Source organism: Taeniopygia guttata, chromosome 3, assembly GCF_048771995.1.
Source record: "Taeniopygia guttata chromosome 3, bTaeGut7.mat, whole genome shotgun sequence".
In the NCBI taxonomy this organism is placed as follows: domain Eukaryota; kingdom Metazoa; phylum Chordata; class Aves; order Passeriformes; family Estrildidae; genus Taeniopygia; species Taeniopygia guttata.
The window spans coordinates 2,531,110-2,543,414 of NC_133027.1; the positions used below are offsets into that span (position 1 = coordinate 2,531,110).

The 12,305-nt window shown below is 44.1% G+C and overlaps 1 protein-coding gene across 12 annotated transcripts in view; it reads left to right on the forward strand.

Moving 5' to 3' along the window:
* The window catches only part of HMBOX1 (homeobox containing 1), a 118,795-nt gene that overhangs the window by 70,407 nt on the left and 36,083 nt on the right, over window positions 1–12,305 (forward strand). For all 12 annotated transcript variants that reach the window (XM_012572948.5, XM_030269875.4, XM_072926258.1 and 9 more), the window contains one exon: window positions 6,622–6,775. In XM_012572948.5, the coding sequence (XP_012428402.2) occupies window positions 6,622–6,775 (154 nt within the window). The remainder of the gene's footprint in view (window positions 1–6,621; window positions 6,776–12,305) is intronic.

A 12,305-nucleotide genomic window follows, 5' to 3' on the forward strand; every position in this document is an offset into this window, starting at 1 on the left:
ACAGTTGAATTAATTTCCTTGTATTGTTCTTCTCCATAGATTTTGTTTGACCACAGTTCTTATTTTTTCCTTTTAACAGTTTTATTGTAAAGATCAAAATATTTACGTTTCATTTCCTTTAAACATTGGCTTGATTAAATTAACTGTGTAATTGTTTTAAGGAATTTAAAACTCAGGCTGTCTAATGTGAACTTGGCTTCAATATCCAGAATTCTATTAAGAAAAATTCCAGGGGAATCAGAGTCTCAAAACTTCTGCTTTGTGTGTAAACTGAAAATCAAGAGGCTCCAGCTGACAGTTGGCGTGAGAATAATTCCGATTTAAGTTGGGTGGGTTCAGAGGGACAGCTAAGCCTGTTTTTTCTGTTAAGCATGTTGATGCTTCTTTTTCTTAAAGTTGTTTTTAAGAGTAAAAGTGCCAGGAAGCCTTGATTTTTGTGTGGCTGGAATTGTGATACTGAGGATCAGCAGAATTCCTGGGTACAACCATCCAGTACCAGCTGCTTGGAAAGGTTCAGGTTTTACCCTCCAAAGAAATTCCCTGGCATTTCCCTTTGATGAAAGGTGTTGCCTCCAAAGTAGTGGAGGAAACTTGAGAGTTTTTGGAAAGTGTAAAAACCGCCAAAACCCTCTCCAGATGAAACCTGTTGTGTGGGTTTTTCCCAGCCTCGCATCCTTTATTTGCAGTATCACATGAAGCTGTTTAAGAAATAGTATTTTGTACTAATAACATAACCCTTGTTCAGCTTAGCTCTAAAATCTTTACTTCTTACTCTTTATCTTCTTTTTTTCCCCATATCCATGACCTCATGTCTTGTTTGTCCTTTTGCTCTTGAGAACTGTGTAAGGAAGGAAGACTTTCCACACTGAAGGTTATGGCTGAAATTGAAATGAATCAACGTTAACTCTGCTTTGCTTTAGACATGGAAAAACTCCTTGAAGAGTGGTTGTTTGAGTGTAACCTTTTTCCCAGTAAGAGATATTAAACAGCATTTTCAAGGAGTGTAAAAGGGAAATTGTTTCCTCTGCCTAAGCCAAGGGACTATTTGGATGCACTTAAATTCCTTTTAGAACCAGACAGCACTTGGTTTCTTTTTAGAGGCTGAAGTAGAAGGAAGAACCTTCAGTTTTCCTGTCGCTGATAGGAAAATCTACCTGAGAAGAATGGGGCTGTATTTATTTATTCATTGTAGGATAATCCACTGCTTTGAATTATTGCCATCTCTTATATTGCAGGTCAGCCCAGGTAGCCAAGAATAATTAGCTTGGGTATGAACAAGTTTATAAAGGGAGGTACCAACCTTGTCCAGAGAATCCTGGATAAAAAACCAATCTAGAGCTGAACTTTTGGCTACTACTTAGAGTATCCTGTGATTACTAGACAGAGTAACAGGTCTTATGTCCTCCTTAGAGCCAGAAAATGAGGAAATCAGTGGAGCTTCCTGCCACATTCCCAAAAAAGTGATGCCATGACCACTTTCTGTAGGGTGTGAAAGATGTCCTCTGGAAGAAACTTGAGATGAAGTGATTGCCACGTGTTTTTTTCTAGTTGATAGTTTACTGAGAGGTGACATCTGGCTTTCTGTTCTCATACATCCCATCTTTTCCAGTTCCAGCTGCTGGGAGGGAAATCTCAGTCCTTTGAGAGAAAGTCAGGTCTGTGTGCAGAGGGGACCTGCAGTTTTGAGTTATCAGAGGGCAAAGTGAGGCTTTTGGGAACTATTGGTTCCCCAATTTCTATAATTCCTTATCTTGAAAAACTAGATCTTCAGAGTAAATCCATTTAAATCCTTTTTTTTTTTGACTGAATTTGTGCAGTAGTGGAAAGAAAACCTAAAATTGGAACAGTTTTGAAGGACTAGGACAGCAGATGTAATCAATTCCTAAACTGTGAAGGGGGAATAGTTTGTGTGGAAAGGATTGGAGATCTCTTGGCAGGCTTTCCCTTGGCTCTGCCAGTTTTTCTGTGGAACTTGTAGAGTTCACCTTTTATCTCCCTTTCCCATCTCCTGGATACAGGTGAGACCTTTCCCTGTGGGTGACACTCCTGCCTTGCCTTCAGCTCCTCACAGCAGGACCTGCCTTTTACTGTGCTTATATAAGCATATTGTGACTTACAAATATATCAAAAGAGATTTATTTTTATATATATATATATATATTTAATGTGCTGTATGATGCTTTAAATCATGCACAGGCAGTGCTGCATCTGCCAACCAAAGGACTTGGAGAGCCTTAGGGCAGTTTTAGGGCATTGCTGCTGTTCAGATGCTGGTCCTATATGGACAAGACTCAGCAATTCCATCCCTTCCATTCTTTTCCAGCTGGCTTTGAGCTCTTGAATGTGCTGTTTGTTATTTCCCTTGGTTTGACTGCTGGTTTGCATGGGCAGTTTTTGCATTTCTCCTGTCCTTGGTGGTGGGTGTTCAGACAGCACCAGACTGGAATGTTGCAAGGGAGACTTGGAGTCTCATGGAACAGGAGAAAAACACCCACTTGTCCCACTCTATGCAATAATCTCGCTCAGAAAAATGTCTTAATCAATGTTTTCTTGGTAGGAGTGATGTCAGAGTTAATGGCAATGCTGTGAATTCCACTGTGCTACTGATTGTAAATTTTTCTGGAAGGAATTGCCAGTTAGGGTGAAAGGCAGTTGTTTTTTTTGTTTTTTTTTTTTTTTGTTGGAGGGAAGAAGTAAATGCTGGTGTTTAAAAGGTCTTTATTCCAATTAATAGGGATGCTTTTCATTTAGATGGAGCTTTTTTTTTTTTCACACAGGCACCACTTGTCTGTCCTGTGTTTTGTGGAGGACTGAGAACATTTTGGCAATAGATAAATTTTATATATTTCAGAAGCTGGGAGTGTCCAGCAGTGTTCTCACTATTTTTTTCGGAGCCCATAGGTTTTAAATAAATATGTTTTTTTAGATTGGTAGTTGTTAGCCTGATTAGTTTCCCTGGCACTGGGTGTTGGGCAATGGGAAGTTTGTTATGGAGTAACTTCAGCTTGTCTCTTGCCTCTGCGTAGTGCAAACTGAAGCTGGCACCTCGAAATGATGTGTTAAAGTTACAGATGGATACAGACTGCTTCCATTTAGGCTGGGTATTTATTTCTGCCACTCTTCTCTAATAGGAAGGCAGCTGTGATCACCTTGGAGAGAACCATGGGCACTTCTTCCTTGAACAAAAGGGAAAACTAAAGGGAGTTATTATCAGGATGTAGCATCTCTTTTGTTTTTTCAGAGCGTTCTTGTTCAGCTGTGAAAGAAAAGCCAACCCAAATTCAGGGGCTGGCTGTCCCACGAGGTTTGCACTGGGAGAAGGGATGGTTGGTGATGTGCTGTTCCGCAGGGCTGCAGAGCAAACAGCTCCTTCTCCTCCCTGCCCTGGGCTCTGTAGGGAACCTTGTGCTGCTGATTTCAATCCAGCATGGATCACTCTGACCAAGAGGTGTTTATTGTGTGATCTGGGGTCAGCCTGGCTAAAAATACAGTGAGGCATCTGTTCTTATCAGGATAATGTACAGCAGGTACTTGCTGCAAATGAAAATTTGCCAGGAGATGATTTTTGGAGGTGGGAGACACCTGAGGCTTTCTGTCACCGTTCACTGGCAGGGCCTGCCTGAGCCCAGGGATGGGGAGCAGTGAGTGCATGGGACGCTCTTAGAGCAGCTCCCTTCCTTCAGGACGGGGTCTGGGATGTGCAAGCCTTGGCCAGGAGGAATTTTGAGCATGGAGAGAGCTGCATGCCAGTTGGAGAGCACCTCCCCTGCCTCTTCTCCCCCAAACCCGCCAGCAGCATCCTCAGTCACACAAAGAATTCACAGAGAAAAGCCTGTGCTGTAGGAAAAGGTGCTGAGCACTGGCAGGGAGTGAGAGCTGTCTCCTTTCATTTCTGTGTGTGAAAGGAGCTCTTCCCAGGCAGTTCACCTCTGCACCCCTCAGAGGTGTCTTGCTGTTTGATGCATCCACTGAAAACCTTGTACTGCATCTTCTCCGCTCTGTCTGCTCAGGAGAGAAGTTTCACTTCTCCTTAAAAGCTGTTTGAGGGGTTTAAAAAAAGAATCTGAACTGGTGACTAGGTTGTAACTTGCTAAGTTATAAAGAAGTGGAGCTGGGTGGCGAGGATGTTGTGATGGAATGTTGGAGCAGCAGAATAAACGGGAGCTCATTGAGGAGAGGGGGATGAGGAAAAGCTCCATAGGTTCGTTATCAAATGTGCATGTCATAAGTGATAAATTTGGGTTTGAAGTCATCTCATTATGGCCCCCTGCCATGGGCAGGGACACCTTCCACTATCCCAGGTTGCTCCAAGCCCCATCCAGCCTGGCCTTGGACACTTCCAGGGATCCAGGAGCAGCCACAGCTTCTCTGGGCACCCTGTGCCAGGGCCTCCCTACCCTCACAGGGAACAATTCCTTCCCAAATTCCCATCCATCCCTGCCCTCTGGCAGTGGGAAGCCATTCCCATGTCCTGTCCCTCCATCCCTTGTCCCAGGTCCCTCTCCTGGAGCCCCTTTAGGCACTGCAAGGAGCTCAGACCATCCCATGTTCCCCTTTTTCCACACATTCACCCAAGCCCATTTTGGGCCTCTTTATGCATTCAGATCCTTCTCTCTTGCTGTGTGGGGGTACTTGCTTGTAATTCTCAGCATATTCCTCTTTTATCTGCTGCTGATATTGATGTTACCCCACAGAAAAGAGAAATGGCTAAATTGATCTAGGAAGGCTACTAAAACAAAAAAAGTGTATTATATTCAGTACGTGAACATACCTGTAGCATCATCAGAAAATTTATGCTTTCAATGCAGATTTTTTTTCAACCTTTGTCTGAAAAATCTCAGGCAAATTTAATGGAAGGATTCTGCATTTCTTGGCTAATGTGAGGCATCACTGATACCCCTGTACTCTCCCTGTGAAATCAAATCTTCAGGTGGGGAAAGTATATTGCTAACACAATACAGGGAAAGCTAATTTCTTTTCCTGTTCTCCCCTGTCTCTTTTTAAAATTTTGTGTAATTTTTTAAAAGTTTTTGAAGTGTATTTAAAGTCTGGCAATTTGATACCCACCCAGCCCCCTAAACTGTGCAAGCAGCAGAAAGACTAGATAAGGAGTTCTCCTTGAAATGGCCTCCCAGTAAATTGGCACTATAGGAAATATTTCATGTTTCAATGGAACCAAGTAATCTGTGTAGGCTCGTTAGCTGGGAATTAGGGAGAGGCACCGTGCCTTGCGTGTGCAAGGCAGAGATTGTGGGCTTCACTTCCTACTGACTCCTCCTGGGGAACATTTGTAAATTATTTTGGGCCCCAGTACCTAACACAGATGCAAACCCCTGGCAGGAAGGGAAAGGCTCTGTGTGCATTTCTGGAAAGGAACACAGCCAAGTGCCTAAACAGCTCATTTCTTGCTTTTTAGCTGTAGCAATTTGTTTATTGGTTAAACTCTCGGGTTCCCTTGACCCTTTCACTCCTCTGTGTATTAGAGGAGCAGCGTTGTTGCACTAACACTGTGTGGTTTGATGATTAAATCCCAACCATTCTGAGTGAGCCTGAGCACCCAGAGGGGTTTGCTGTCACAGCCCTGCTCTTGAGTGTGCCCAGCCCTGTGAGCACACAGGGTTGTGTGCTGATCCCTTCTCCTGGATCTGCCCAGGCTGGCTCAGTGCAGGAATTCCACCAGAGCTCAGGATGCTTATGGGATATAGGTGGTGATTTATCTTTTCATACAACCTTTTTTTTTTCCTTTATTTTTTTCTTTTTGTATAGAACAGCTCTGTCTTCCCTGCAGGGGAAGTCACAGAGCTCAAAGCTGTCCTTCAGAACAGGTTTCTGTCCTCGTGTCCTATCCCAGGTTCCCATCCTCACCAAGGGATGTAGGACAGATCGATCTCCCAGAGTGTCTTGATTTATCTTGATTTATTAACTGAGAGGCTGCTGTGGAAAGGATCAGGGGTAAGTTTCAAAGGGGCCTTTCCTGAAGGCATCTTGCCAAATCCTGTCTTGTGTCTTATTATTTCCAGCTCAGGCTCATGGAAAGGAGAAATACATCCATAGAAGGGGAGTAGGAGAGGAAGGTTGTGATGTTAATTTGCTTTCAGTGACTTTTTCAGGCACTCTGGCACTCGTGAGCCCATATTTGCCCAAGCCACAGTGTGTGTTTCTGTTGGTGGAGCTGCTTCAGGTATTTCCTCAGCTCTTCAGACTGGAGAAAGGTTCTGAAATACCTTTGGTGTAAATTTCCATTTTGCTTCCTGAGACTGCTGTATAATTAAATAGAAACTGATGTTTCCTACTTTGTGACAGCTCAGGTGGCAGCACAACCTAAATGAAGCTGGGGCACAGCTCACCCTTTCTGTGTGATCCTTTTCCTCTTGATGAAGACAAGACAGATTTTCCTAAGTGCCCATCAGCTCCTTGGATTTCCTTCTGCCCTGGAGGTTGGGAAATAGGAATTCTAGCTGGCTTTGTGTATCTTCAGGGGTGTCTTTGATAATACTTTATAATTTTTTTCAGTTTGAATGGTTTCATCACCTGTCTTGTCCTTTTTTTTCCCACGAGCAGGAGTGAGAGGATGGGCCTGACTTTTAACCCTCTGGGAAACACAGTGTTTATTGTCCTCAGGGGCTACACTAAGCATGAGACCCGCTCCCATCCCAATAGAAGAGCCAGAATGGAGACAGACGCCTCCCCCAGTCACAGCTACCTCTGGGACCTTCAGACTACGGCGAGGCAGTCGGTTCACGTGGAGAAAGGAGTGCCTGGCTGTTATGGAGAGGTATGTGGTGGCTCTCTGAGGGGGTTTGGAGATGGGAGCTCTAAAGCCAAGACAAGGGTTCTTTTCCCTGCTCTGGTTGTTTTTGTGGATGTGTTGTAGCATCGTGCAAAGCCCGTAAGAATTGGATTTGTGATGATGGAGTAGGAGGAGCTGTTTTGCATCTTGTGTTGTTTAAAAAATTGTAAAACTGCTCTGGACAGGATCTCTTTATTTTTGTACATCATGTCCTTAGCTCAGTCTGAGCTGTTGGTGTTCAGCTCTTTGCTTTTGTAGAAACTTTTCCACTTATCCTGATCCAGGATCTCTTGGGAGGGTCTTGCAAGCTCTTTGCATTCTGCATTTCTCCTTTCCACTTTCCTGACTTGTCCCCCTGATGCCTCATGGTGTCCTAAAGTGTATACCGGCATTTCGGCAGCGCTGTAATTGTTCGGGATGCAGAACTTTGCCTCACAAGCAGTAGATTCCTGGTCCAAAAAGGCTCTTAGAACCCTCTTACAGGAGCTGGGAACAAAGTGGATCTTTCAAATCCATATGCAGAGTGGCACGTGAACATAAGAGCTCCCAGCTCTCCTCTCTGAGCCTGGGCGTGATTTGCCTTTCCGTCTGCTTACAGGAACGTCTCTTTTATGGATAATGCTGTACAGTAGAGAAGGGCTGGGGAACTTGGGATGTAGTTTAGGGATGAATGTTTATTTCTGTCCAGGGCTAAATGGCTGGGAGGAGTTTTTTAGCCTCTGAGGGCGTGAGGAGCCTCCTTCGCATGGAAGGACTGGATGACTGTGTGTGTTACACTCCTCCCAGATCTGCAACCCCAGTGAGATCTCAGCCAGCAGATTTGTAGGATGTGTTTTTACCATTTCTTTAATGCTTCCCTTTCCTCTTGCTTGCACAGGGGTCTTGGGAATTGATTAGGAGCAGGAGAGCATCATTTGCCTGAGCTAAGGCTGAAATCCTGAGCTCCCTCAGGAACACAGGCTGGACACACTTCTGTATCTTTGTAGGACTGGAACCAGTAACTTAAATGTTTGTTTCCCTATTCTGGCCTGGCACTGATACTTTATCTGGCATTGATGTTTTTGGCTTTGCCTGGATGTTTCCCCAAAGGAAATAATGTAAATGTTTGAAATCTGTTCTGCTTTGTTAGACCCAACTAATGCAATGCCCTGTGATTTGATAGTGTGTTTTTCTAGTGTACCACTCCACAGAGGCAGAACAGGGGGCAGGACAGGATCTTTAGCACTTTGAAGTGCTTGTCTGACTGTCCTGATTGTGTGTGCAGAAGGACAGAACCACCACAGCGCTGTGTGCCTTCAGGGCAGCAGCATCTCCGGATCAACCCTGTGTGTGTGAAATGCTTACTGGGAGTAGAATTGGAGCTCTTTGGGCATGGCTGGTTTTAGGCATAGCTGGTTTTCTTCCTGGTTTCTGTCTGGCCCAAAGTGCCCAAACAGCATTAACTGCTGTTATTTGCTGTTTGAACCCTGATTGTGGCTCAGACCCCTTTGCTGGGGAAACTGCTGATAGAAAGCTGAGCAAGCCACCCTTTCCTCATCCACCTCTCTCCTCGAGCTGGTATCTGCTGGGACACTCTAGAAATCAAAACTGTGGTGTTTTAGTGCATCTGTTAGAAAGGTGTGAGATTTGGGTTTGGATATTGAAAGAAACAAGTTGGTCTTGGCACTGGAAATCATCCAGTTGTGAATGCAAATACACAATCACTCAATCTAATTTTTCATTAAATTCTTCTTTGTTTTTCTTGGTTTTGTTCTCTGTGTCTTGTTCTCTGTAACGTCTTTGCTGCCAGGGTTTTCTCCTTATTCTGCTGCTGCCACATTGCCTTAATCCTGGCTTTTAATATTCATTTGCCAAGCTCTTGGCTAGGTCACTATGGGTACTAGGTTTCACAGCCTTGTGTGGGGAACTGGGAGGCAAAGCTGAGTTTTACTTGAGGCAAGAACACAGTAAAAGTGTTGTGTGGCCATAAAGCTACACCATAAAGCAATGGGAATATGGTTGTTTAACTGCTGTGCTTTAATAGGCCTCGTTGAGCTGTAAGGATGAGCTGTTTTATGTGACAGATTTTGAAAGAGTGGGAGAAAAACGCTCTTCTGGGAGCCCTTGGAAAAAAATCACTAATTTCACTTACAGGGCACTGGAGTTTTCTAGGCTTGGCCAATATCTGACTCATAACAGCAGCAGGATGAAGGTAACCAGACCCCTCTGGCCCAAGCAGATCAGGTTTCCCTGGTGCCCCAGGGTCCATTTGGCCACTAAAATGGTGTTTGGCATTGTCTGTGGGCAGGTGCCATTCGTCTGGTAATTTGCATTTTCCTTTGCAGGTAAGTGGAGGCATCTCAGTTTAATGGACTGGTTTCCCTAATGAAATGCAACTTTCAGTGCACTGAGTTTGTGTGTCCTGCAGCTTCTAGCTCTGGTACTGGTGCACACAAGGATTTAGGCACCTGGCTTGGAGCTGCTGCTCTGGGAACATCAGGAAAATGCTCATTCATTTGGGCTGATACCTGTCCAGGAAGGAGAAATAGAGATCCAGGAGACAATTCCATCTTACTAATGCACTCGGAGGAGGGCTCTGTGCACCCTCCTCTCTGGCTGCCTCCTGCAATTAGAACTAACTTTGATGGTTTGGTTTAATGCCTGAAGATAGGAGGGTGGAATCCAGACCTGAGTGGAATCTCTGCAAACTCCTCCTTCCCTCTGAAATGCTGCTGTTATGCTGTATAAACATTTTAACATTTTTCGGCTGAGGATGAGGGAAGGTGTTGACCTGCTTCATCACTTAATTGTGCCCTCTGCTTTTGCTTTTGTCTTGGATTCAGTTGGTAAAAACTGTAGTTGCTAAGAGTCCACGTGTCAAACCAGCTGAGAGCACTTCAAGGGAAGAATCTGATTGTGATTGCAAAATTTTGAGGGATGTTTCTTAGGAGCAGCTCTCCAGTTGAAAATGCACAGCACTAGTTAGGATGTGATCCATGAACTGAATGAGAAAAGGGTGAGGGTTGAAGGGGTAGTTTCTCTTTCTTGAAAAAAGCTGTAACTCAACAAAAAAATTCCAGTTCAATTAATTATTATATTGGTGCCAACCTGATAGAATGAAGATCAAAGTTAGGGCCATATCCTGAAATGTCTGATGTACCTGAGGGTCTGAGTACAGGGTATGTGTATTAAATGAAATAATTGGTTTATACTGGACTTCCAGGATGCTGCTTGTGGTTTCTGTAATTCAATTCTCCAGCCTTCACTGCTTTTTTGGAATCCTCCCAGGGTAGTTTATTAATCCCTGGTCTGAGATTTTTTTGGACAATAGATTCAGGTCTCTTTATCCTGTTACTTTTTATTTTTCTGTAGATATCTCCCTGAATATTTATGTTGTGAAGGTTAAGAGGAGCAGTGGTTCCAGAAAGTAAAGTTCTATATTTAACTGCAGACTAGGTGTGGTTCAGACAACTGCAGTCCTACTGATGCCAACCTTGACCTGTTCTCTTCTGGAGCCTCCTGCTCATGGAATATGCTGAGTTTTGAGCGTGTCGATGTTGTTGTGTGGCTTTGCCCTCCTTTGGGAGCAGAGCTAAGACTGCAAGAGTCCTTTCTCTGCAAACCTGAGGTTAAACTTGAAAGCCTCTTTCTGGTTCACTTTCGTGTTCTTTTTTTGTTAACGTCTTGTCCGCAGATAATGTTGTGTTGTGTTGTTTTTGGTTTTTTTTTTTTTTTTCTTTTCTCTGCTTTGCTTCTTCTTTTCAACTCCTCTCATCAGAAGTATGAAATTGAAAATTTCCCGTAGGGCTGTCTCTTTTTTTTTTTAATGAAGCTGTGTTGTCTTGTCAGTCTATTTTTTTTTTATTATTATTTTTTACTCCCAGTAATTTATATTTCTCTTCTAATCATATATTGGAGTAGAGGTTTATCTTCTTTTTCAAGCAAAAAAATAACTAAGATTGGCAGCAGAATCAGTGATTTTATATCCATTTTAAGGCAGTTTTCATGAGTGCTGTTAAAGACTGAGGGGGGGAATTGAATGTTGTTTTTTAAGTATATGCTTTATCAAAAGATTAAATTAAAATAACTGTAAATTCTGCCCTAAACAAAAATGAATTATTCATCAGTTGAATGTATTTGTTTGTCTAGGGAGCAGGGACTTCGCTTTTCTGGTTGAGGTTATTTGGTTTGATTTTATGGCTCTGGGTTTTTATTTTAACACTTGTCAGTGCTTTTGAAGCTTTGTTTGTAAAGGTGTATTTAGATTAAATAAGGCTGAGATGCTATAGATCCCCATCATCCCCATTTCATAGGTGGCAGAACAGAGTCTGTTGTTTCACTTGGATTTATTCAGAAGAGAAATGGGCTTAGATTTCCCAAGATAGGGGGGTACAGTTTCATGCTGTAGCTGAGCTGAATTAACATTTTGTCACCAGCTCATCCTTAGGTGTTACACTTCCTCGCCACCCCTCTCAATTCCTCCTCCTCAGTTTCCCTGCTCCTGCCACCCTGGACTGTGCCAGAGACGTTTCTTGTCTGATGGAAATAGCCAATTCATCCTGCTTCAGGAAAAAGAAATCCTTTTTATTTCCCCCTGCATTTTCCTGAATTGTTTTGGCTTGCTGTGCCGGGGCAAAGGACAGGAATGCACAGCTGGGAGCACCAGGAAGGGGAAGTTTAACAAAAAGATGGTGATTCCATGGAGTTGTTTGGTCTGCTTGGTTTTGTTCTGATATTGTTTGGTTTGAGTTGGATGAGTTCCTGGTTTCTTCACAGGCATGGCTGTACTGGCATCGTGGAAGACGGGTCCTTTGATTTTTCCAAGGTGCAGGAAAGCACTTTTTTCCAAGGATGGAGCACCTTTCCCCTGGGAGAGTTAGGGGTTTCCAGCCTGGAGAAGAGAAGAATCTAGGGAACGCTTGGAGCCCCTTCCAGAGCCTAAAGGGGCTCCAGGAGAGCTGGAGAGGGACTTGGGATAAGGGATGGAGGGACAGGACACAGGGAATGGCTGCACACTGCCAGAGGGCAGGGATAGATGGGATATTGGGAAGGAATTCCTGGCTGTGAGGGTGGTGAGGCCCTGGCAGAGGTTTTCCAGAGAAGCTGTGGCTGCCCCTGGATCCCTGGAAGTGTCCAAGGCCAGGCTGGATGGAGCTTGGAACAACCTGGGATAGTGGAAGGTGTCAGAATTGTAACAAGATGATATTTAAGGTCTTTTCCAAGTTAAACCATTCTGTAATTCCATGATTACTGTGGCATTGCTGCCCGACTCTTGTCTGATTTAACCATTTGTGGTTTTGTTTCCCTTCCAAAGCTGAGGAAGGTCATCTCCATGCTGAGACCGGTCACTGATGCATTCCCATCGTGGTGCTGGGAGATTCAGCCTCGATTCCCCTCCTGGAAGAGGCACATCCCACCCTGATCCCGAGGCGGTGCCCTGGGCATGGTCCTGGCCCTGAGTGAGATGAGGCCTGACGTGCCTTATTAGAAATCCTTCCGACTGTGAAGCACTTTTACTGCAGCTCTCCTGAGCGCC